The sequence below is a fragment of the Lissotriton vulgaris genome, chromosome 4_1 (assembly GCF_964263255.1).
Source record: "Lissotriton vulgaris chromosome 4_1, aLisVul1.2, whole genome shotgun sequence".
Taxonomy (NCBI): Eukaryota; Metazoa; Chordata; class Amphibia; order Caudata; family Salamandridae; genus Lissotriton; species Lissotriton vulgaris.
The window spans coordinates 1,319,301,711-1,319,328,823 of NC_141691.1; the positions used below are offsets into that span (position 1 = coordinate 1,319,301,711).

General features: G+C 42.2%; 1 protein-coding gene across 1 annotated transcript in view; it reads left to right on the plus strand.

The window, feature by feature from the left end:
• The window catches only part of CDH19 (cadherin 19), a 1,234,526-nt gene that overhangs the window by 1,012,040 nt on the left and 195,373 nt on the right, over positions 1–27,113 (plus strand). The window contains exon 9 of the mRNA XM_086965550.1: positions 7,478–7,599. Coding sequence (XP_086821676.1) covers positions 7,478–7,599 — 122 coding nt within the window. The remainder of the gene's footprint in view (positions 1–7,477; positions 7,600–27,113) is intronic.

Sequence of the window (27,113 nt, forward strand, 5' to 3'; positions counted from 1 at the left end):
ACAGTAGGGAAAGCGATGGATATCGTAGGGGTAAAAATTACTATTCCCACTCCAGAGAGTCCAACAGTAGGGAAAGCATTGGATAGCGTAGGGGTAAACATTACTATTCCGACTCCAGAGAGTGCAACAGTAGGGAAAACATTGGATAGCGTAGGAGTAAAAATTACTATTCCCACTCCAGAGAGTGCAACAGTAGGGAAAGCGTTGGATAGCGTAGGAGTAAAAATTACTATTCCCACTCCAGAGAGTGCAACAGTAGGGAAAGCGTTGGATAGCGTAGGAGTAAAAATTACTATTCCCACTCCAGATAGTGCAACAGTAGGGAAAGCGTTGGATAGCGTAGGAGTAAAAAACAGTAGGGAAAGCCTTGGATAGCGTAGAGGTAAAAATTACTATTCCCACTCCAGAGAGTGCAACAGTAGGGAAAACATTGGATAGCGTAGGAGTAAAAATTACTATTCCCACTCCAGAGAGTGCAACAGTAGGGAAAGCGTTGGATAGCGTAGGAGTAATAATTACTATTCCCACTCCAGAGAGTGCAACAGTAGGGAAAGCGTTGGATAGCGTAGGGGTAAAAATTGCTATTCCCACTCCAGAGAGTGCAACAGTAGGGAAAGCGTTGGATAGCGTAGGGGTAATAATTACTATTCCCACTCCAGAGAGTGCAACAGTAGGGAAAGCGTTGGATAGCGTAGGGGTAAAAATTACTATTCCCACTCCAGAGAGTGCAACAGTAGGGAAAACATTGGACAGCGTAGGAGTAAAAATTACTATTCCCACTCCAGATAGTGCAACAGTAGGGAAAGCGTTGGATAGCGTAGGAGTAAAAATTACTATTAGAACTCCAGAGAGTGCAACAGTAGGGAAAGCGTTGGATAGCGTAGCAGTAAAAATTACAATTCCCACTCCAGAGAGTGCAACAGTAGGGAAAGCGTTGGATAGCGTAGGGGTAAAAATTACTATTCCCACTCCAGAGAGTGCAACAGTAGGGAAAGCATTGGATATGGTAGGGGTAAAAATTACTATTCGCACTCCAGAGAGTGCAACAGTAGGGAAAGCGTTGGATAGCGTAGGGGTAAAAATTACTATTCCCACTCCAAAGAGTGCAACAGTAGGTAAAATGTTGGATAGCATAGGGGTAGAAATTACTATTCCCACTCCAGAGAGTGCAACAGTAGGGAAAGTTTTGGATAGCGTAGGGGCATAAATTACTATTCCCACTCCAGAGAGTGCAACAGTAGGGAAAGCGATGGATATCGTAGGGGTAAAAATTACTATTCCCACTCCAGAGAGTCCAACAGTAGGGAAAGCATTGGATAGCGTAGGGGTAAACATTACTATTCCGACTCCAGAGAGTGCAACAGTAGGGAAAACATTGGATAGCGTAGGAGTAAAAATTACTATTCCCACTCCAGAGAATGCAACAGTACAGAAAGCGTTGGATAGCGTAGGGGTAAAAATTACTATTCCCACTCCAAAAAGTGCAACAGTAGGGAAAGCGTTGGATAGCGTAGGGGTAAAAATTACTATTCCCACTCCAGAGAGTGCAACAGTAGGGAAAGCGATGGATATCGTAGGGGTAAAAATTACTATTCCCACTCCAGAGAGTCCAACAGTAGGGAAAGCATTGGATAGCGTAGGGGTAAACATTACTATTCCGACTCCAGAGAGTGCAACAGTAGGGAAAACATTGGATAGCGTAGGAGTAAAAATTACTATTCCCACTCCAGAGAGTGCAACAGTAGGGAAAGCGTTGGATAGCGTAGGAGTAAAAATTACTATTCCCACTCCAGAGAGTGCAACAGTAGGGAAAGCGTTGGATAGCGTAGGAGTAAAAATTACTATTCCCACTCCAGATAGTGCAACAGTAGGGAAAGCGTTGGATAGCGTAGGAGTAAAAAACAGTAGGGAAAGCGTTGGATAGTGTAGGGGTAAAAATTACTATTCCCACTCCAGAGAGTGCAACAGTAGGGAAAACATTGGATAGCGTAGGAGTAAAAATTACTATTCCCACTCCAGAGAGTGCAACAGTAGGGAAAGGGTTGGATAGCGTAGGAGTAATAATTACTATTCCCACTCCAGAGAGTGCAACAGTAGGGAAAGCGTTGGATAGCGTAGGGGTAAAAATTGCTATTCCCACTCCAGAGAGTGCAACAGTAGGGAAGAAGTTGGATAGCGTAGGGGTAATAATTACTATTCCCACTCCAGAGAGTGCAACAGTAGGGAAAGCGTTGGATAGCGTAGGGGTAAAAATTACTATTCCCACTCCAGAGAGTGCAACAGTAGGGAAAACATTGGACAGCGTAGGAGTAAAAATTACTATTCCCACTCCAGATAGTGCAACAGTAGGGAAAGCGTTGGATAGCGTAGGAGTAAAAATTACTATTAGAACTCCAGAGAGTGCAACAGTAGGGAAAGCGTTGGATAGCGTAGCAGTAAAAATTACAATTCCCACTCCAGAGAGTGCAACAGTAGGGAAAGCGTTGGATAGCGTAGGGGTAAAAATTACTATTCCCACTCCAGAGAGTGCAACAGTAGGGAAAGCATTGGATATCGTAGGGGTAAAAATTACTATTCGCACTCCAGAGAGTGCAACAGTAGGGAAAGCGTTGGATAGCGTAGGGGTAAAAATTACTATTCCCACTCCAGAGAGTGCAACAGTAGGGAAAGCATTGGATAGTGTAGAAATTAAATATAACAAACATAAATAATTGTTGTAAATAAAATATTTAAAATATTTATTTTGAAATAACTACATCATTTGCTAATCCCCATTGATAATTTCTAAATACATAATTACAATTAAATAATTATTTAACAATAAATACAAATAAATATTAATTAATAAATATAAGTAACCAAATAATATTGAACTCTAAAATATTTTTCTAAGCAAAATCATTAATCATGATAAATTGATTAACAATAAAAAAAATGGTAAACAGTACATTTATTTTTGAATAAAAAGTACTTGTTAATAAAAATTATTTTACAAATTAATAAAATAAATTTCCAATTAATAAAAATTAATTAACAATAAACATTATTTACCAATTACAAAAAATTATTTACCAATTAAAACAATGAATTGCCAATTAAAAATTGTAATTACTAATAACAAACCTTAATTACCAATTAAAAAAATTAATTGCCAATTAAAAAATGTAATTACCAATTACAAACATTAATTACCAATTAAAAAAAATAATTGCCAATTAAAATATGTAATTACCAATTACAAACCTTAATTACCAATTTAAGAATTAATTACCAATTAAAAAATGTCATTACAAATTACAAACTTAAATTCCCAATTAATAAAATGAATTACCAATTAAAAATGTAATTACAAATTACAAACCTATATTACTAATTAATAAAATGAATTTTCCAATTAAAATAATTATTTACCAATTAATAATTAATTAGAAATAAAATATTTATCAATACCAATCAAAAATAAATCTTTACTTAATTACAATTAAATTATTTCCCATCCTATTTCCCTATAAACCCACAACCCGCTACAGAACTTAAACGCAAAAATTATTTAAAATGAATTTACAATTACTAAAAATATATAAATAATTTAATATAATTAAATTACTTCCCACCCTTTTCCCCTATACACCCACAACCTGCTCCAGTACTAAAACATAAAATTAAATTAAAAATAAAAATGTTTCTATATAATAAATAGTACACATATAATTTAAACCAAATAAACTACTTAACAAAAACATATAACACATACATATAAAATACCTAATAAAATACATAACAACAAACAAATATCGATATTAGTAACATCGAAATTAGTGACATCAATATAATTGATATCGATATTACCAACTTCGATATTATTTACATCGATATAAAAAAATTCGATATTACTTACCTTAGGGTCGATATTCTGTCCAACGATATTCTTGTCCTCGATATTCTTCACCTTCGATATTTACAACTCGATATTATTGTAGGTCGATATTAAGGAATCGATATTTTGACTGTGCACCCTTCTGTGTCCATGAAGCAAACAAATAGGAGGCCAACCGTTTGGTACTTGGAGAACAATTTGAGTCACAGGATGCCAGCAAAAGTGAGGATTCCTTGAGTCTCCTTCTTCCAGCAGTTTTCAGATGAGTATTCCCAGGTCCAAGAATTTTTAGAGTAAGTGATGGTTGAGGTGCTAGATTTAGTAGCCAGTGACTTGATAAATTCTATCACTCAATTCTAATGATTTGTTAACGGTCCCCACCTCCTTTTGCAGCACCTCCTTTCTCCCTTCCTGTAAAATTACATTGGATCCATTGTTTAAAGATTGCAAACCTGAGCTGTTACCAGACAGACCTCTTTTCAACTCAGTAGCCATTCCCCTATTCAGATGATCTCTCCTCCCATATGACATGGTAACTTCTGGTTCACTCCCCTACTCTGACTGAAGCCTGGCTATATGGCAGAGTCCTGGCAATTAATAGGTGAAGATCACTTTTGTATCTCCTAGTCAAGAGAGGCAGAGCTAATGAAACTATTTGTTCTGCCAACTGTTCCTGGCCACAACTAAATTGCTAATTCCAAATTGCTAATCCCTGCTAAATGGTCAGTAGATTATACCTATGTGGTCACCCTGTGCTCAAAAGCAGGCTATTGCTTTCTGAGCTAGAATTCTTAACTTTCCCAGTCAAGGATGCATATTCTAATTCTGACTTGAAGTATGATTTTAGAGCGTAGCACACACACTGCGGCACTGATAAGCAGTATCACAAGACATATCATCGCAATGGTAGCATGAATATGGACCAAAAGGGGAACATCTAGATGACCATGCGGAAAAGTGAATTTGCTGCAATTACTTCTAACTGGATAACTGTACAGAGGTCAACGTCTATAATTAATTATTTTTAAGTAGTCACAACTGCAATTACTCTCTTTTTGCTACATTTCTTTTGTGAAGGTTAGGGGAGGTATGATGTTAAGCACAATTCCCATGCATTTTGCACTCAGTAGCATATCTAATCATGAAACTATATGTGTATGAGAGAGAGGGTATGTCAGCTAGTGTAAATCATTGCAGATAACCCAGTAGTACACTATTAAGTAATAGATGTGGCGTGCTAAACAGGTTCATTTAGCTTTCACCAGGTTTGAAGGTGGTGATGTCCTGTTCTGTGATGACTTTCTGATCAATTGTGTTTTATCAGCACATTGGTTGAGTGAAGGACCAGTGATTTAGATCAGTGATTTTAGAGCAGGGGTCTCCAAGCCGGTCCTGGAGGGCCGGATCCATGCCAGATTTTTTGGATATCCCCATTGAGATACATGTAGTAATTTTAAAAATCTGGCATGGATCCGGCCCTCCAGGACCGGTTTGGAGACCCCTGTGTTAGAGGTTTAATGTACATATTGAATAGTGATGTTGTGGTGGGGGATTCATGTTGAACTCCTTAAGACTCAAGCACTGTGAAATAGTTTAAACATTTATTTTCCCTACTGGGCTCCATTTTGAAGCTGGGACATAGTCATTTAAAGGCAGGGCTATCAATGCCCATTGATGCTTTCAGGGTGTTGAGAAGTGTTGTGTTGTCAGCTGTGCCTAAGGCTGGCAAAAAATCTATGAGAACAAGAAGGCAGGCGTATCAATTATCCATGATATGCAGTGTGTCGTTCATGATCTGGAAGATGCAGCTATCATGTTAGATATAGTACATCGGGAGACTGATTAGCGGGCGTGCAGGAATCTGTCCTTTGACTATATGTATGATGAGCTTGTAGTACAGTGATGTGGTCAGATATAGATTTGTGGTTCCGCAGCAACATGTAAATGGTGAAATTTAGTTTATAGGTGAACTTGCTGGCTTCCTAATGCAGTGTTAAGGCATGGAGACTTAAAGGGCGGTAGAATCATCTAATTCCACGCTGCCGGTAGTTCTGTGCTCCAGGATAAATAGCATTTTCATTGTCATCCCATCGATTTGGAACATGTGTCAATCTGAATTCCATATCGCATCTGATCTTTTTTGTTGTATAAAATAACTAAATACCTTTAAGGACAAAAAGCATAGGTTTCTTCTTTTATCAGCGACAAAGTGCACTGACAGTTTCAAACATGAGCAAGTGACATAGTGCAGCACGGGCAAGTCACCCAGTTGCGCTGCACTGCGTGACAGGGAAAGGGCAGAAACGCGCCATATTTAAGCCAATGCGGCGCATTGGTGTCCTTTCCCTTTTGCTGGTGCCTTTTTAGCATCCTATTGCCAATGCATGCACCCTTGCACAGTGGTGCAAGGGTGCCTGTGATGAATGAAGGACTGTTTTGTGCAGAAAGGGAAACCTTCCTGCACAAAAATAATCCTGGGAGGCATATTCCTCTTTCTATGTGTGCTGCAGAATTCAGCACACATAGAAAGATGAAGGAACAAGGAGAAATAGAGGTATTTTCCCTCATTTTGCCTCCTCTTGGCCGGTGTAAGATTTTGTCTCCATCCCAGGTTCACAAGTTATTCTAAATCTGGGGATGCGTCAAAATTCATTAGATTTGTATTGGAACTCCCACTTAAAGTCCATAAAATGGCTACCCAGGCAGAGTAACGCATGCCACGATTTACGCTGAGATGCATTATTGCAGATTTTTAAGCCACTCAGAGTCACGTAAAGTGGCTTTGAGAGGCTTCAATAATCCTAGAGGTTTTCATCATGCATAAACCACGTTGGGTGGTGCAAACATGACTCACGCCTCTCATAAATAAGCCCCTGTGTACATGCGCGTTAAAGAAAAGATAAAACCCCATAAAATCACACAACAAAGTATCATATATGTGCCAATCCGTGGAATATCACTTTATGTTGAAAAAACAATTGCACATTGTATATCGTATCTTTGTATTACATTCCCCACATGTGCAACTGTAATAATGTTATTTATTTTTTTCAATTTAACATCCTACCTCAGTCCATGTTTGCTTCTGTCACAACTAAAGTAACCTTGATATTTTTATTTCGAAGAATATTATTGTATCCCAGAAAGTATGGGTATTTGTAGATTCTGCTCACTGCTTATTGGAATTTAATAGCCAGCTTGGAAAGCATTGCATGAACATGACATGTCAATAGAAACCTTTTGAAGCCCGACAAGGTGAAATCTGCTTAACAAGGCTACTGCACCTGTCAAAAAAGATCAGAAATGCGTGGTATCATAAGGGTTATCATTGACATACATCACTACAATTTGTTTCCCCTGAAAAAGCTCATTAAAACCATATCATGCCACCAGCTAAGCTTCCAGGCCAACACTAACGAATCTGTAGCCTTCAAGAAGGTTATGGATCAAATACTTTGAGCAGGTAACCTTCGAATAGCACAGCTCTAATTTGCAAAGTTTTGAAAATGTGATTTTCTAGAAAAGGGCATTCAATTGCCTTATTTTTTTTAATCTTTTTTTTTTTATCTCCTCTGTGATTTGTTTGCACTTTTTATGAAGAAAACATTGCCCAGTATGCTGAAGTGATGGTGTACGTAGGAGTCGTGGATGTTAATGATCACGCACCAGAATTTGCCAGACGCTACGACACTTACGTATGTGAAAATGCAAAGATGGGGCAGGTATGAAAAGTTAACGCCTGAACATTGTATGTTGTTATACTTTGTAGATTGCCTTCCTCAATTTAAGACGGAGTGTGTTGATGCAATAAACAAGTTGTTTGTAGTTCCATTAGCCATAATGTGTCTGTATTATAGTCCATTTTTCTTTATAGATTTATGCAGTTGTTAAGTAATGCTTATTTATTTATTTATTTATTTTGATGAGTTTTATATAGCAGTGGCTAGACCCGTAGGTATCAGATCGCTTTACAAGAGTATCAGCAAGAAACACGTTACACAGAGTTACAATACATAATACAATGTTGCACAGAAGAAAAAAACCAGGGCATTAGAACATGAGAATACTCGAGGATAGAAAGCATGACGCAAAAATAAGGCAAAGTAAAAACAAGGGTAAAACCATGACAGCGGGAGATAAACTGTGACAGAACAACTAAAGGGGCAGCGGCAGGGGGAGAACAGAAAGGAATGGTAAGAAAAGCAGCTAGGGACAGGAAAGAGAAAGAGAGACAAAACAGAGATGGGACTAGAAGTATAAACAATAGTCGCAAACAAAAAGCAGATCCATGGAGAAGAAAAATGATCGAGAGGTCTCCCAGCTGGAGACCAGCGGGGACAGAGGAACGGACCAAGTTTGCAAGATGGCAGATCAAGGACAAGAGTGACAATGGGAGATGGTCCCAAAATAGCGGAATTCATATGAGTCCTAGTTCAAAAGCCAGGAGGGCTGAGTCCCAAAAAAATAGGGGGGGGGGGGGGGGTGATTTAATGGAGGGAGAACAAGAAAGGGAAAGGAGACAGATAGTAAAAAAAAGGGGGGGGGGGGGCAGGCAAATTCCGAAGCACAGTCATGTCGTCCATGTGCACAGGATCTGGGCAGCGGGGGCAGCATTGTCTGATCCATTTTCCCAGGTGTAGGGGAGACTGTTAGAGGCTCGAGGGCAGCAGTCCAAAGAACTGAAGGCCACAGAGTTTAAACCAGAGGGGGCTTGATGATATAAATGATTTTAGGAACTGAGTTTTGAAATATGTGTAGAACGTGGTATTGTATAGTGTATTTTTATTGCAGAAACATGTATTTATGTTCTATTAAATATAGTCTACAGGTTTCTAAAGTCTGGAGTGTCAACACCCTTTGTTCCTGCTATGCCTGACAACCTTGGTGAAGTATTCCTCCAAACTTTTTGCCTTCACCTCTCCTGTTTACTGAATTTATTTTTGTTCACTTTAGGACTTTTCATTTTACCATTGCTAACCTGTACTAAAGTGCTTGTACTCTCTCCTTTACACATAGTAAATTTGGAGGGCGCCAAATTGACACCTTTAATTTACTTGTAAATCCCTAGTAAATGGTACAACAAGTACCCTGGGCCTGTAAATTAAATGCTATTACAGTGGTGAAACGAAACTTGAGGGAGCCCTCCTGCAAGATACACGGAGGGTCCCCGCTCTGGATTTAATCCAGAGCTGTCAGGCCAGAGTACTCTGCTAAAGGGGCCCCCAGCAGCTCGGGGGCCCCCCACACTGTGTGGGGTACAGAGGCCTGTGTTACGCCACTGTGCTATTAGAGGGTACAGAACTCATTGTGCCACCCATAAAAACAGCACTGTAAAACATGTCTTAGGACTTCCACTGCAGCCTGTGTGTGCAGTTTTAAACTGTCATTTCGACATGGCAAAATAAACCTTTTTGCCAGGCCTACACCTTCCTTGTTAATTTGTTCAGTTCACCCCTAAGGCAGGCCCCAAAGAGTTATAGGGCAGGGTGCATGGTATTAAAAATGAGTATATGTGAAAGTAAGTTTTACTCAGAGTGGCAGTGAAAAACGACTAAAATTGTTTTTCACTGTTGTAAGGCCTGTCTCTCCAAATGACTAACACTGGGTTAACTTATTACATTTAATAAATGCTAATGCTAATTTGGGAGCAGGTAGAAATATACTTTTTACACTGAAGTATATTGTAATTTAAAATCCTCTTTTAAAGTGAAGTAAAATTTTGAGTTACAATTCTGAAAATTACACTTTTAGAAAACTGGCATTTTCATGTCCCAACCAGCTGTGCCTCTCTACCAGTATCCTGCGTCACAAGATTGTGAATAGCTCTGCTGTTAGGGTTTGTGTATTTCTTACAGACAATGACACAAATGTGGCTTAGGTATGGACATCATGGACCATCCTGACAGGATGACTGGGAAGGGGCTGTTCCCAGCCCCACTTACATTCCAAAGGGCAATTTGCCTACAGCAGACACAAAAGACCCTGATACCAGGCCTGCCCTGCCTTTTGTCACTCCTTACAGTTTAAAGCCTTGACCAAGGGAAGAACTTTCAGCAACTGGTGCTAAGAGTAAGACAGTGCAGTACCCATACAAAGGTTGTCACCAGGTATATAAATATAGGACCTCCAGAGCCAATTATCAGAACACTCCTGGACCTGTGGAAGATTCAGAAAAATTACTGTCCTGCTGCTAGAGGACTGCCCTGCAAGTTGGAGGACTGTCTTGCTTTCTGAAGAAGGAAGAATAAACCTAATTGCCTTAATCACAGGCATTTCAGAGTGACACCAAGGGTCAGTTAGCTGCCCTGCATGTGAGCTTCAGAGGCCTCCCTGCAACAGTCCAGCTGATCCACTGCAACTGGATCTGCTTGGAGATTTTAAAGTGAAGCATGTGACAATGTTGCTGAAGAACAGGAAGTGTAAAGGGAAAAGCAGTAAGATACCAATGGATCTTGGTCGTGCATTGCGTGGTTTAATACTGCAAGTTCATTCCTATATATCGTGCTCCTGGGTATCACTCCCCACTCTGGAGTGTAAGTGAAATTATACCGTTGGTTGCAGATCCAAATCCTTGGCCTGTCTCCCTGGGCACTAATGATGCTGTGTGTCCAGCTCCTTTCAAACAATAAAGATACTGTGTAACCTTCTTGGATGTTCAACTTCTGTTTATTAATCCATGCATTTCATTTCAGTTGTTGTATTCACATTTATCTTCTAAGCATTACTTCAGTCTGTGCTTTATGATTGTTATATCTTTTACACATCAATATGTATTTTGCTGTCCCAATGCATTTCGGCGCTGCGCGCCTTTGTCAAGGGGTAAATCTGAAAAGATAACAATGATTGGTTCAAAACATCTCATCCTGTATGCAGTATGTTTGCCACCTATCTAACGCTTTTGTGCGCTGCTCAGAATTAGTTATACATGTTTCTCAAAATCATAAAAGCCAAGGATTTGGATCTGCAACCAACGGTATAAAAGCAGTAAGATGTCATTTTTTGGCAACACAGAACAAAACAGTGTCTAGGAGCCACTGATGCCTGCCAAAACCCTGCTGCTGGCCTTTTCAGGAGTGAGTGCTCATCCCCAAGTGGCGCCTCTCCAGGTCCTGGACCTTTGGCTAGCATCAGTGGGCTTCAAGCCCCTGTTATGCTGTGAGTTGCCAACAAATGACATTTTACTGCCTTAGTGCAAGGGTGCCTGAGTTGGTGCATAGCTGCTGTTTGTGTTCCACAGCAGGGGTGAGCCATATTCTTGTAAATGTAGCGCATCCCTGCTTTTTTTTAATTACGCATCTCGGCCCAGCAAAATTGCTTGTGGCACCACGCTGAACCATTTCATTGTAAATATGCCCTTTGGTCTCTTATGGCTCTTTTGGTGGCTATAATGCTGCAATGTCCCTCATGGGCTACTTCAATGATTTGCTGACTTAGGATCTCAATACACCTTCCTTGGTATTGTACAGGTCATACTGTACATTATTGAATTTTTGAAAATTCAACTTCTTCAGCAAAAGGTAGCGCATCCTTTTTTCTTGATTGAGTTGAAATGATGTCCTAGAGGATAAGCATGTTCTTATCAGCATTAGTAACAGCAATGGTCCGTTCAATGGACAGAGCTGCTAGCATGCTGGACCTCACAATGAAATCAATGTACTCCTCATCTGTTTTGGCTTTTGAACTGTGCCACTGTAACAGTACTCATGAAAAGTAATCAGCAGGGTTCTGATCTTTACCTAGTTTGTGTACAGTTGCATAGTAATACTGTTGCAGTCGCAAAACCCACCTCTCAATGTGAGGGGCATTTTGGCTTTCCTGTTTCCAAAAATAGTGAGCAGTGCTTGTTGGTCTGTAATGATAGTAAAGCATTTTCCTTTAAGAAATATGTGAAAATGTTAGCATGCCCACACTACAGCCAGACTCTCCTACTCCCGGCTGAAAATAGGCACATTCTGTATCAGACAGGCATCGACTGTCATAAGTCACAAAATGTCTCTAAATATTCAGGTTACTATTTTGCTGAGCAAGGATTGCTCCCAGCTTGACCAGGTTCACATCGATTGTGATCTCAGTATGTAACTTGATGCCAAAACAGGCCATCTCGGTTGAATTTTCAATCACATGTTTTACTTTTGTGAAGCTTTGATGGCCTTCAGTAGACCACTGGAAAGGAGCATCTCGGTTTGTTAAGTCTCTGATAGGGCACTCACAGTAGTAAAGTCACAAATGTACTTCAAGTAATAACGGGACATGCCTAAGAAGGATTGCAGTATGGTTACATCTTGTGGGGGATGGGTAGCTGACAGTGCTTGCACTTTATCTGGGTCTAGAGTTATTCCCTCATCAGAGAATATGTGCCCAAAGTATTTGAATTTGGTCAGGTGAAACTCATACTTTGCTGCATTTAGATTGAGACCTGCATCAGCAAGTAACTGGCACACTTGCGTAAGAGCCTTGTCATGCTCCTTTGTCATAGCCCTAAATACCAGTATGTCATCACTGTAATTAAAAGCATGCTTGACAGGTCATATTATTCAACGTAGATTCCAGCAGCTGACAACACTCCAAAACTTAACCTCTTGTATCTGAACAAACCAACATGAGTTGAAAATGTAGTGAGGTACCTGCAATTTTCTTCCAACTCGATGGTATCCTTTTGTTAGGTTAAGACGGGAGAAGACTTTGGCACCATTCAGTTGCATGATCATGTCCACTACATGTAGACCAGGATGTTTTTCTCTCTTGATTGCTTTGATGGCCTGGCGCATATCAACACAAATGCCCACTGCACACTCACTGTTTTTTTTGGGCACCACCACTATGGGCGAGACCCATGGCGTAGGACCGGCGGAGTGCTCTATTATTTCATACGTTAATACTTCTAGATCTTTCTCAACAGCTGTGGAAAGCTGTGGCGAATGGAAAGCGGCTCTGCCGTGCCGCGGGGCACCAGGGCGAATGTCCTCTTTGATGTGAAGTCTCACATTCATTGTCTTGAGTCTGCCTAGTAGATGAAATAAAACGATGGAAACTGACTCACAAATTCAGATTGAGTGTGAAGGTTGTAATTAAGAGGCATCAGTCCCATGTCAGCAGTGGAGACAAACCTGAGCAGGCATGCACTGGATGAGGCTCCTTGAAGAAAATTAATTGGTGCTTGCACGGATACTGTTTTGTGTAATATTGTCACCATGAATGATCTTTGACTGCAACAGTTTAGACACAGCGCACGTTTATACTTCCATAATCGACGGTTGAGGCGAAGCACAGGAGATAGGCTGTTGAACTTTTCAAACGGCATGATGTTAATCGACGCACCACTGTCTATTATAAAGGATATGGGGCAACTGTTGACCTTTATTGTAATCTTGGGGCAATGTGCAAATTAATTCGGTTGTTTCGTGTGGTGGTTTGGTGTTGACTTTTGTTCTTCTTTGCAAGCATCCAAACCTACTTTTGCTTGTTGTTCCTTGGTCAATACTGCCACTGCATATCCATCTTCTTCACTGGCACTTGATAATGATGTTGACGAGCCATTGTAGGATGAACTTGACAACGATCGACTTTGTCTGGTTTGTACTAGTCGCGCAGCTGATGTTCTTTTTGGTTTTGTGGGCATGGCGAGATAGCTCCTGGAATATTTGGGTGTCCAGTTTCTCTTTTTACTGTGACATCGTTATTTAGGTTTGATTTTTGCAAACCATTATGAAGTGGTTTTCCTTGTTGCAACCTTTGCACTTTTGTCATATGGCAGGACATTTGCCTTCATAAGGAAGTGAAAACCAACATCGAAAAGACAACTTTTTCTTCTTTATAGACATCGACCTGCATTTATCCATCTTGTACTTGTGCTTGCTTTTCATGACCAACGCTGATTAATGTTTTTGCTGTTCCAGCTTCCATATCAGCAACTTGTCAACCTGCTCTTTCTTCTGCTCTTGAAGCCATTAGTACTTTCTCTAAGCTGAGTGTCTCTTTCAACACGCGTCAACAAACAGCCATCAATAACTCAGAGACGTATGGCGTCTTCATCAAGAAATTCATTAACTTGCAGTGCTCGATAAGCATATCAAGTCTCAACAAACTCCATTCTTTCACCAGATTTCTGTCTGGGTTGATTGAAACTGCAACTTTCATAGTCGAAATTTGGCATCAGATTGAACTTGGCTTCTAACACTTCCTTGATTTAACAGTATGATACTGTATCAGCATGTGATATTTTCTTTATCACTTCTTTCAGTCCATCACCAGCAAAGTTCTTTAGATACTTAATTATTTTTTCATCATGTACTTCTTCCAGTGACTCTATGAAAACATTGAATGTCTCAATCCATGCAGTCCACCTGGCGCCAATATTCTGCTTCTTTGCCATGTTGAATCGTAGTGGTTTCAGGAATGTGGCTGCACCCTACATCATGCTAATTTCTGCTGCCATTGTAAAATATTTCACTATTCCGAAGGCTTTTCGGTGCACTGGACGGCACTTGCCGCTGTGCATGCATAAGCGGCTCAACCGGGCCTGTTATTTGCACCAGATTCGAGGTTGCGTGGCACGTCCTTCGCTCTTGCTGGTAAGGTTTGCACTTTCATACCTGGTTATCACTGCCTTTATTGACGTACCTGGTTGTGACTGTCTTTAGTGTTTTGCTTTGAATTGATGATGGCCCTTTGTTCCGATGTGGCACAATATCTTTTCTTTTAGCCGTACCAAGGGTTTTCTGGCGGACTTTTGAATACGCTCCTCTGTCAGGCCTACACCTTTTACGAGGGCTGTACATGGGCCGGAGCTGGTCTTCTCCACTACGCTTGCCAATGTCAAGGTGCTTCTTATCAACTGGGGTGCAAGTGGTACCCACGAAAAGTTTGCTGTAGCATTGCAAACTCTCAGGAAGAGCAGTATCATTTTTTCGGGGCACAGATCTCACCTTCGTTGACAGTTGTGCTATCCTACCCAGCCCCTGGAGTATGCAAGGGAATCTGCCACACATAGAGCTCTGGATTGTACGTCTCGATTCCTCAGCATGTAATCACATGCTGGATACTCAATCTTTCATAACCGTTAATAACCACGCCTTAACACCTCCCAGCAAATTATGTAATTTTTTGTTGAGCCTGCTCAAAACCACAAGCGTCCTAGTTTACTTAGCAGTAGCGGCTCCTGGAGGGAGTGCTGCGGGGTGTTGGGGCAGGGCGGGGGAGGGTCAGGGTGGGGGGTAGTAAACTCCGGCATACGGCCGAACAGAGGTAAGTACATAAATAAAAAAAAAATTTTAAATTACATTGCGCTTGCTGCAACTCCAAATGGCGATGCAGCGTGCACAACATAATCTGTTTTCTTTCTTTATTTCTGTATTACCTCCGTTTGGCCGTGTGCTGGAGTTTACTACCCCCCACCCTGCCCCTTCCCCACCCCACCACCAGCAGCACTCCCACCAGGAGCCTCTACTGGCACATAGTCTCATGAGTAATATTGAAGAAAAAAAAAATCCAACTGACAGCTGATTCAGAAATTGGAATTTATGTGGGCAACCATAATCCCATTACTTTGTTTATAATTGAAACCAAGAGAGTGGGAGCAATACAAAGGAATTGGGAGCCATTGATTATTCCTCTTATAAGAGCATAAGAATTAAATGGGACACGGTTGAACTGATTATATTCATTGATAACTTGATAGCAAAGAATAAGAAAGTGCTTGCCAATAGATGAACCTGCAAACACCATGATAAATAGTTTTGGAGTATTATGTCAGTCGATCTCCAAATCCCTTATAAACCAAATCCAGAAGGGAATCCTCCATATGCCTGCTTGACACTCTGAGGCGCTGACGTGGCCATTGAATCGCTGAGGGAAGAGACTCTCATGAAACTGACAGAGGCGGGCTCCAATAGAGCAGGAAGGATGGCAGGAAGCTCCCTCCAGTCAGAAGATAGACTCCGTGTGCTGCTCTGGACTGCCCAACCCAGTGAAGAGTATGATGTGGAATTCTCGCATGAATGTGGGAAAACACCAGCGGAGGGCTGGAAAAAGTACAACGCTTTAGAGCCTCTCCCCGCTGAGGAGATCACAGATAAAAGCCTCCCCAAGGAAGGGACCAGGAGCGTCACACGAATCATGGTACTTGAGCACCTCCACCCCGATGCGCAGGAGACACGGAGTACTACCCCACACTCGACTGAACCAGGGGTAACTCCGAATGTGCGGGGGAGGAGAAAGAAGAGGTGCAGGTAGCGCGACCCTGAGGGAGTCTTGAAGAAAGCGATGCGTCGCTGGGATGAGACCGCGGTAGTCAACAGTTCCAAACGCCTTTCAGACCCCAACTCTGAAGCACTGCAGACACCAGTACAGTGCAAAAAAAGTCACCTCCAAAACTCCTCATCTGGCAGTAGTCAAGCCACACAGAACATGGGCAGTGCCCCAGACGTTAGCGAGCGAACCCAAGCTAGAGGAACAGCATTCAGTTCATATAGAGGACACTCTGTGGGTGTGGCGATCAGGGCTCCTGGACTGGTGCACGAAAACACACAGGAAGTACCAAGGCTCGAACTCTCACCACCGCAGGACTACCAAACAGTAGCCAACTACCGCCGTAAACATGAAGGATGACAGAAGCGAAATCCAGCAAACTCTTTCACCCACTGACTGTAGCAATGAATATCAACAGGGTGGAGGAGTCTCGCTGTCCCTGTCAAAGCATCCCATGGATCGTCGCCAATATTGTAGTAAAGAAGGACGCATAGAGGTAAATCGAAATCTTTATTAAGATCATCAGAAGGCCGCCTTCTCAAGTCAGTGTACAAAACGCCTTTCTGAGGGAACAGTTGTCAACATTCTGAATTGCCTCCCACTCAAGATCAAGACAGAGATTACAACACCTTATCATTTAACTTTAGGCAAATCAGGAACTTCATAACAATGGTTTAAATCTGTATGCTCTTCCACTCACAAACACCCTAAGTTAGGTATCAACTTTCCTCTGAGAAGGGGATTCGTAGGTTAGTGGACATGGGATTGTTAATGGCTAGGTGCAGAGTTGCCGTCGGCTGGATGCGGGGTCCGCTTCCCCCAATCACACTCTGGGCGAGGGACATGGTACATTGCTGCACCCAAGCGGAGCGTTATAGTGAACTCCTCCCCCCTCAAAAACGCTCCATGAACTTCTGGGCCCTGCACAGTGCTTATAGGAACTCAGGAGGCAAGGGAGAGTGGACTGACATTTCGGAGAATAGCGCAGTGAATAATAATAATAATAATAATAATATAGCATTTTATAAAGCACGAACAGCTACCTCGCTAGGAGGTGTCCCGGCGCTAGGAGAACACAATTGACCTAGAGGCAAGAAGTAAGAGAGTGAGCGAGGTTGAGTGAAGAGCCAAGTCTACAGCAGCTTCTTGAAGCAAGGTTCGGAAGGGGCCTGCTGGATAGCTTGTGGTAAAGTGTTCCATAGAGAGGTTACATTTGAAGAAAAAGTTCGACCGCCTAGTCGAGCCTTTTTAGTTCGAGGGACAGCCAGTTGAACGCAGCAATTGGACCGCAATGCGCGGGTTTGGGAGTATCTCGGGAGCCGGCTTTTCCAGTACTCTGGGCAGGAACCATGCAGAGAATGTTGATGAACCTGTCTGATTGCATATCTGGAGCTTGTACTGGCGAAAATGCTACGACCTACTACACCGCATGTAAATGCCAGACCCTGAGTTATGCAGATAGTCTCAAGGACACTTGAGTATCGACTTTGCACCTGAATTCCTCTATCCTGTGCTGTAGAGGTGTATAACAGGCTGCCTAAACTTGCTGTGATGCTGCTCATCTGCTGTATTGGTTTTGCATTGTTCTGCCCTTTTTTATTTTCCACTATAAGTCTATGTGAATGTGATGAGTTACGGCTAACTGAGTGTCTTCGAATGCAACCTTGATATTATGATTTGTTTTTCATTGAAACTAAAATAAAAGAAATAAAAAAAACAAAAAAAAACTTTCTCCTGAGAAATAGAGAGAGTATTATACAAGCCTGTAAAACTTTGCAAGTGAGCCTTGATGACCATAAAAGAGGAAATCAGAAGATCAGCATGAGATGATTTGGAAGCTGCAGGGTGAACTAGAAACAGGAGATTGTTTTGGGAGACAGTGAGTCATCCATTTTACTGGAAGTTGTGCCACAAAGGTCGACTGTCTAATTCCAACTGAGACTAGGGGGCATATTACCAAGAAACAGCTTTAGAATTATCGCCGCTTTAGCGGCAGGATACTGCAGCTAAAGCGGCGATAATGGTCTTGATAGTTCACCCTTGTGAATTCCCATAGAAGCCCATGTTCTGGTGTGAACATGGGCTTCTATGGTAATTCACAAGGGCACATTATCAAGCCCATCATCGCCCCTTTAGTGGCAGTTTCCTGCCGCTAAAGGGGCGATAATTTTAACGCCGGCCTTGATAATATGGCCCTAGGTTCTCATATTTTTCTAAGGTATTCGAATGGCCGATACAGTTAAGTGATAAAGTGAGGCTAAGACAAAGAAAAGTGAGCCAGTGCAAGGCATAAGCAATACTCACGAGATTGTACTTACATTATGAAAGGTAAAGCAATTGTTAAAGGAGGGGGTCCCTAGTGACAAGCCTAAGGAACAGGATGGCCCGGAATGGCCTACATAAAAAGAGTGAGAAAGAGAAGCTGCTTAAAACCCTTCAAATAGGTAATACTGGTGAAGGAGAGTGTGAGACACTGACCTAAGCTGGAATATACGGCTCCAATTAACCCACAGTGGGAAGCACAGTTATGGCCTGGGTCTCACTCTCCTCACTCTTTCTCTATTATTGTCGCAGCACTCTCCTAGGCTCGTTATCTTCCCCCGAGTCCTTATAACGATCCCGCCATTTTTATTGGGATCAAAACACCATTGAGTTTAAAAACACGGCCCTATATGATTTTTGAGAATTCACTGCTTGCTGAAACAGCGCACCAAACACTTTTACTTTGCACCAACATTCCCTGCGCCGCTATATGTCTTAAAATTGTTCGACATAACCTCCGGAGAATATCTTTTATTCACAATTTGGTTCTTTGAATCTCAAGTATTGTTACGAGGGACCAGTGTGTTTTTTTCTATAGTCAAAAGATGTATTACATTTTATTCTATTTTTCTGGATTGATGTACGATTTTCCTTGTGCTGTGTTTTCACTTTATCACTGCTTGAAGGGCTGCCTAAATACTTCAGACATTGCCTCTGCGTTAACCCTGAATGCTTTTGTGACAACATATCAGAGGGTTGAGCACAGGATCATTTGGGGTTTGATTGTGTCACACCTAGACATAGATTGTAGTTGCTGCTTGAGTAGAGTTTCACCCCCCTCAACCAGTATCCCAATTGTCTACATCCCACAATACCTCTGCACCCTTAATGAAAGATGAGCAATTTGGATTGGACCGTTCAATATTCTGTGGGCCTCATTTATGAGGCTGTGCGTCACGTTTGCACCGCAGGTGCGTCACTTTTTGTGGCGCACCAGTGGCGTAAAAAATGCGCCTTGTTGCGCCATATTTACAAAGTGACGCATCTAGGTAGATGCGTCACTTTGTAAACCCCTGCACCATATTATACCTGCGCCAGGTATAATGTATGCAAGGGGGGCGTTTGGACGCAAGAAAGGGTCATGGAAGTGACGCAGTGAAATCTATGAGATTTCACCGCGCCACTTCTAGGATTCAAATGCGTCACAGCAGGCATAAGACTGACGCAAGCCCGTCACTTTTGCACCTACAGATACGTTAGAAATACTGACGTATCTGTAACTCCTTGCGACATTATGCGTCATACTGTAAATATGACGCATCATTGGTGTCGCAAGGAGGGCGCAATGAAAAGTGACGCATCGCTGTTTTCACGCAGCAATGCGTCACTTTTCGTAAATGAGGCCCTCCGTGTTTTACACTGCACCAGCGCACAAAGCTTCGTCAGGGGCATGCCGCAAGACAGCATGCAATCGACCTGCATCACGTTAGCAAAATACCCCGCCTATCTTTATTGCGCGCTACACCTACAACATCTTCCATATTTTATCCAGTAAGACTGATCTTTCAAACCTTTTAAGAAGTGGGCACACCCACCTTTCATGATATGCTTTGTCCACCCTTGACACCCCATGTAATGTGTAATGACCAAACCGAACATAACATTTTCAGGATCTAATCCAAATATGACCTTAAGAAACCAATGTACTGCAGCTGTATCACAACATCTTAAAAACATCCGTTTTGAACTTTAAAAACAATTATAGGTTTTGTACAATTGTTCAAGATCTGATGGTTCACGATAAAATGTCATTGGATCTGTTTTGAATGCATGCAAAACATATGTATCTTTTTATTTGCACACACAGACATAAGTGAGCACAGGAATACAGCTAAAACACATGTATTGCACCTTAGAGCGCACATATACACTGCAACAGAAAAAGACACACGCAGGTCCACAAAATCAACAAAAATATGTTTAATGATAGTAAAAAAAAACATGTTGGAGCTTGCGAGAAAGAGAGATCTTCAGGGGAGGTGAGGCGGTGTAGCCCACACGAAAATACAGTGTAAACTAATACGCATTAACACTGAATCATCTTCAACTCCCCCCCTCCACGCTGCTTCTTTATTTACAAGGCGCAGTTAAGCATAGCACTATCTGGTTTAAGAAAAAAGGACAAAGATCCCTAACAAGAATACATTTCAAGCTCTGAAATAGCAGAGTTAATGGGGAGCTATAACCCGTGCAATTTGTTGGCAAATCACTTACTTCTTCACTCGGGCTCTGAAACTTACTGCAGCCACATTTCTTTTACATTTTTATATACAGACATGAATTTTCCATTAGTGGTCAGACTGCTCCTCCGTTTGCAGCCGTCTGCACAACGACTCCTTCCAGAACTGCAGTGCCCATAGGTGCATAACTGAAAAGTTCAGTATGACTAACGATCTGGCAGAAATTGCAGGCACTCGAGAACATATGGGTACTTCTAAACTGGAGCTTTGGCATGTAATTTTTTACTAAATGCTCCTCCTGGCCATTATTCTCTTTTAAGGATAGAACATCTTTTTTTTCTTTTTTATGGCTTTCTTCTTGGTACCACAATCTAACAGAAACTTGCATTTTGAATTGATTTCAGCGTTTCCATTAAAGGTCTGCAAGCTGCCAGCAAATGTATTTTACCACCGTTCTGCATTCACCCTTTTCGTTTATTGTGTATTTGCTTGACTATTTTCTTCAGAACCTGCTTCTGCCCCAGGCTTTTATTGCTTGCCTAGTTTATTTACTCTACTCCGCAATAATTAGGCAATATTAATTCAGGGGGAGGTCACAACCAGGTAATTATTGACCAAGATGGAGTCTTTATTCCCTCATTCCTGGAACTGTGATAGGCACACATTTTTCAGATTTTTTTTTAAATTGTGAAGGTGTTATCTTTTTTGTGGTTTGTAAAATAAGATCTGGTTCCTGCTGCGCTTCCCTATGGCAAAAGAAAAGGGCAGGAATGTGCCTTATCTATCAGATTTTACCCTGCGCCAGTGCACAATGGGCTGCTTTGCGCTAACGCAGGCACCTTTGCACCATGGTGCAAGGGTGCCTGCATTGCAGGATGATTATATTATCTGCAGGAAGGAAAAACCTTCCTGAACAAAAACAATCACAGGAGGCTTTTTCCTCTTTCTATGTGTGCTGCAGAATGCCAGGTCGCAATTATTTCTTGCTTCATGCATTGCATTTAAGGAGTCGCAAATTGTGGTTCCCTGAATGCATTCGCAAAATAGGTAATCAAAAAAATTGTGATAACCTATTTTGCAAATGCCTTTTGGGATGATACATTCCAAAAGGTTTATTCCCGTCCACAAACTCTGTGACTCGGCTAGTTTGCGATCGAGAAAAGTCTTGATACATCTGGCCCCTAGTGTTTCGAGAATAGAGCTTGCTTCGATATAGAATCATAAATGGACATTGTATTTAAAATGCATGCTTTTGTTGAATATGTCCCATTATTTCTTTCCAACCTAGAGTGTTCTCCAGCACATACTGTGCAGTTGGTATTTTAGTATACTTTCAGGTTACGAACTGAAAATTGTAAAGGATTCAACTATGCTATTTTCCAGGTCTTGCTATAGATGTCATATTCAGTTTTCTGGTATCACCTGGTCTTCTTAATTGAGGATTAGGAATTTGGTAATAACTTTGTTATTGGAGTATTCAAAGATCATGTCCTGGAACATTTATAGTTAAAAGGGAAGCTCTGGGATAAGCAACCTGTCTCATGCAAGTCACAGTCCCTGCTTGCAGTACTTAGTGGGATTGGAGTGGACACAGTGGGTTCTGGGGTGTAGGAACAGTCATGGTTTGTCTCCCCAATTCCGACATCAAACCCAATAAATTAAAACTCAAGACTGTCTGACTAAACCCACTCCAGTCAACCTAGGAGTCCCCCAGGGATCTATCCTCTCACCTTCACTCTTTGCCCTCTTTATGGAACCCCTCACCCTCATTCTAAATCAAGCTGGTATCGTCTACCATCTTTATGCCAATTACACCAAACTCTATTGCAAGATCAAACCCCACGCTGACATCATACACCTTAATACCACCCTCACCAAAATCCAATCCTGGTTCCGTCTTAATCATCTCAAACTCAACCCCCCAAAAAATGAAATCATCCTCTTCTCCCCCAAAAACAACCCTTTCCCTAATCAAACTTGGATCTCCAATGTCAATGCCCTCAACTGTTCTCTCTCCTTGTCCAACTCAGTGAAATCTCTTGCTATCTCCATCGATAACGGCTAAACCTCAATGTCCACATCAAAAATTCAGCTAAAGAAGCCCTCTTCACTCTCCGTCATCTCAAGAAAATCAAACCCTTTCTCCAGAATCAAGATTTTAAATTAGTGGTTCAATCCCTGGTTCAAATTAGTACCTGGTGTCTCTCATGGAGAAAGAGGAAACATATTTTTTTTTTTTTTTTTTTTTTTTTAGTTTTTATTTATCAAGGTACCTTTATCTAAATCATCAAATATGAATGGTCATTTCAAAAGAATACATTAGTATTTTGTTTTAATACTTTTGTTACATCAAATGTTTACAGGTAAATATACAATAGAAAACACAAATCGTGGCAAAAACATAAAAAATCAATATCTTGAGTGAGGGGAGAGACAAGAAAAGAAACACATTGCAATTTCAGTATGCAATTCGAAGTTTCATACGAACCGAAAATGAATGAACTAATGCACAGCATGGAGAAGTCTGGATAGGCAACCTTTCAGCTGAGAAGTTTTTTTTTTTGAGTTTTCAAAAACCTTTATTGCACAGTATATAATAGTGTACAATTCAATGCAAAGCATTCATCATATCTATAATATGAAACCATACAAATAAGAATCAGCTATATACTCCCCCTTCCCTCATTCTCCTCCCTCCCTCCTACCCTACCCTTACCTCAACATCCCCCCTCCCACCCTGCCCACAAGAGAGAGCAAAGTCCATCATTGCGGCCGTATATAGGTTCAAAGTTCGAAAGTCCTCTCGCCAAGCGAGGTAATGTCTCTGGGTCAACGGCCAATAGTCCAATTGAATCTGCAACCCATCCACCTACCCACCACCCACATGCTGCCCATTCCACAACCATCAGTCCTGCAACCACACTCCCGGCACTGTAACGTACCTCATTCATTCCGCCTGTGATCCTCCCCCCCATCCCCCTCACTTCCATCCTGCCTCATTAAGTAAGCCGTCAAGGGGCCCCAAATGTCTTGAGGATGGGATCTCATCGGCAGTTGTTCTGCGTACACATGAAGGTATTCCTGCCAAGTAGACATATCGTGTAGCCAATCCTTAAACTTAGGAGCTCTCCCCCTCTCCCATCTGCAGGCCACCTGACGTTGTGCCAAAAACACACCTATGGCAAGGAATTGTCGATGCAGTGTCTGGATATCACCAGTCAGCCCCAGCAGATGCCAAGAGGGGTTGGTGTAATCTGTTTATCCACCATACTAGTCAACCCCGCAAACACTTCTTCCCAATAAGAGGCCACTTGGCGGCATCCCCAAGCCAAGTGTAAAAGTCCGCCCCCCCTTGACCACAGCGCATACAGTTGTCATCCTCCCTAAGGTGGATCTTCTGTAGTCGCGCCGGGGTATGATAAAGTTGGTGCAGAAACGTATAGTGCAATAATCTAAGCCTACTGTTGCTAGTTATGGCTTCCATTTGGAGATAGGCCTCTTCCCACTGCTCGTCCGTTAGGGGGTTATTTAGATCCGCACCCCATTTGCGTCGGGCTCGGACTGGGTGCGGGGGGTGTGCACTACGTACTCGTTTACACAACATAGAAATGACAAGTGTGGGGGCCTCAGGGTGTAGCATTAAGTGTAGTGATGTGAATGTCTCCGGTTCCTGCGGGAACTCCGGGGTTTTGGCTCTAACACTCTGTCTGAGTCGTGTGTAAAGTAACGCATCCATGAAGGAGTGTTCATACACTCCAAAAAACTGATCTTTTGTGCGGAATTCTCCCCTAATATACAGATCACCCCAAGTTCCAAACTTTAGTTTGTCTAACAGACGTTGGCAAATCTTTTCACTCGTTACTGGCAACAAAGGGCAATGGCGCAAGGATACCCTAGGGGATTCCATCAGTTGTATACCTTCAGCTTTCGCTAGCCAATTCCACGCTCGGACCGTACAGTCCACTGTGGAGGGGTCTTTGTATCGCTCTTTGGAGGGCATAAACACATACTCAGACGTCGGAAGAGGAGCCATATACCCATCCTCTACCATGAGGTGAGGCATATACGGCGGCGGGTGAAACCAGTATACCGCAAAGTGTGCCTGTGCGCTATAATAATATTGTTCAAAATTAGAAACGTCATGTCCGCCCAAACGGTACGGCAGCATAAGTGTGGATAACTTCAAACATGCTTGTTTACACCCCCAAATGAGGCACACTAGTTGCGAATTAAGCATATGAAAGAAGAAGGCCCCTGGGTAGTATGGAATGTTTATGAATAAATATAAGATTTTGGGTAATATGTTCATTTTAATTAAAGATCTCCTCCCAGCCATCGAAAGGGGTAGTTTGATCCACTTCGAGATATTATCTGTCACCCTGTCCACGGCCTGCCCATAATTAATCCTAAAAAAAAAAAAAAAAAAAATCATAATTAAACCTTAGCAGAGCATCTCTATCTCTGGTGACTTGGATGCCCAAATATTTAAAGTCCCCTGTCTCCCACGTTAGGGGGTATTCCAATGGGTGTGGCTGGGTGTGGCTCGTTAAGGGGAAGACTGCAGATTTTCCCCAATTTATTTGCACTCCAGCCCCAGCTACGAACTTAGTGATCTCCCTCAAGACAGGGTTAAGATTATCTTGCGGTTTATTAATATCCAGCGTTATGTCGTCTGCATAGAGCGACACTAGCAGCTGTCTGAATGGGTATATGAGGCTCCTATGATTGTGATGTTGCCTTCGCTTCGCATCTAGGGGCTCTATCACCAGGGCAAATAAAACCGGGGAGAGCGGGCAGACCTGCCTTGTTCCCCTGGCTATCGGGAAGCTCGTGGATCTAGAGCCGTTGAGAAGAACCCTGGCACACGGCTGTGTATATAGCAGCTGAATCCAATTAACAAAGGAAACTGGCATTCCCATATGGTGCAGCGTCCCCATCAAGTAATCCTATTCGACAGAGTCAAACGCTTTGATGGTGTCTAAAAAGACAGCCACCGTCGCGCTATTTGGGTCAATATCTTGTAGGACCGCCAGAAGAGTCCGTAGATTATGGGCTGTGGCTCGATTTGGCACAAAACCTGCATGATCAGGTAAAACTAGCTTTTCTAGAAGTAAATTAAGCTGTGTCGCAAGTACTTTTGTTAAAATTTTTGTACTGCTATTGAGGAGCGATAGAGGTCGATACGAGTCACAATGCAGTGGGGACTTACCGGGTTTTAACAGTGACTGTATTTGTGCTTCCCTCATAGTGGTAGGTAAGCGGCCTTCCTCCAGTGCTGCATAGAAAACTGCTTTAAATATGGGTGCCAAGACAGTCACATAGGTTTTGTAAAAATCTATAGGAAAACCATCGGATCCCAGCGCTTTCCCGGACGACATGGTCATGATGGCCTCCGTTATCTCATCTACCTCAATCTCATCTAAGTCAAGGGCCAGAAACTTACACTGTGTGTCCCCAAGCCATGCCAGAGCCGTGTCTTCCAATTAACCTTTAAGGTCTAACTGAGTACCCCTCTGTGATGTTTAAAATCTTGTGTAGAACTCCACTAAGGAAGTCATTTTGGTCCGGGAGGTTTTGATGCACACATTCCTGCTCATCCTGCAATTCTGCGATGTAGTTCTGAAATCTAGGGGCCCGAACAGCGCCGGCCAGAGCTCTACCTAATCTATCCCCTTCGGCATATACTCGAGCTACAAAGTGTTTCCCTCGGAACTTACATTCTCTGTCTGCTGCCTCCTTATATTCTGACATTTTCTCTTTCAGGTTAGCTCTCAATTCCCCGAAATCTACTCTAGCACTTATTTCCCTTCCTAGCGTTTTCAGCTCCCCTTCCAATTTTTGTAGCTCTCGCCGGAGGTCCCACAATGTACCCCCACCTTTGGCCATGCACCAGCCGTGCACTGTCACCTTAAATGCCTCCCATACAGTTGTTAGGCTGGCCACCAAGTCAATGTTCCTAGTAAAAAAATCCTTAATGTCCTGTTCCATCTCTGTTCTGAACACCACATCCTGCAAATGCCGTAGATTCAGTCGCCAGCCAAGATAGGGGAAAAGATCTACGGGTGGTTGTAGTGTCACCATCACGGGGGAGTGGTCTGAATATGTGTGGGCCAGATGTATTGCCCTGCCTATCCAATGCGCCATTCCCACCACTACTAGTACATTATCTATTCTGGCCCATGTGTTATGCACTGCAGAGTGGTGCATCCCTTCTTTCCGGGAGGGGTGTAGGTGCCGCCACGTGTCCAATAAATAATCAGACTTTATGATGTCATGCAGGGTACGTTGTGCAATGGTGTAATGCGCTGCTACAGTGTGGGAACAATCGTATTTGGGATCTACAACAGTGTTAAAGTCCCCCCTCAAAGGACATAGGTGGATCCCAATGTGTAAAGTTTGCCTCTCATCACGAGCAAGGAGTGTACGTCATCTATATTAGGGCAATAGTAATTTGCAATTGCAACATCATGGGAATTCAACATCCCCAA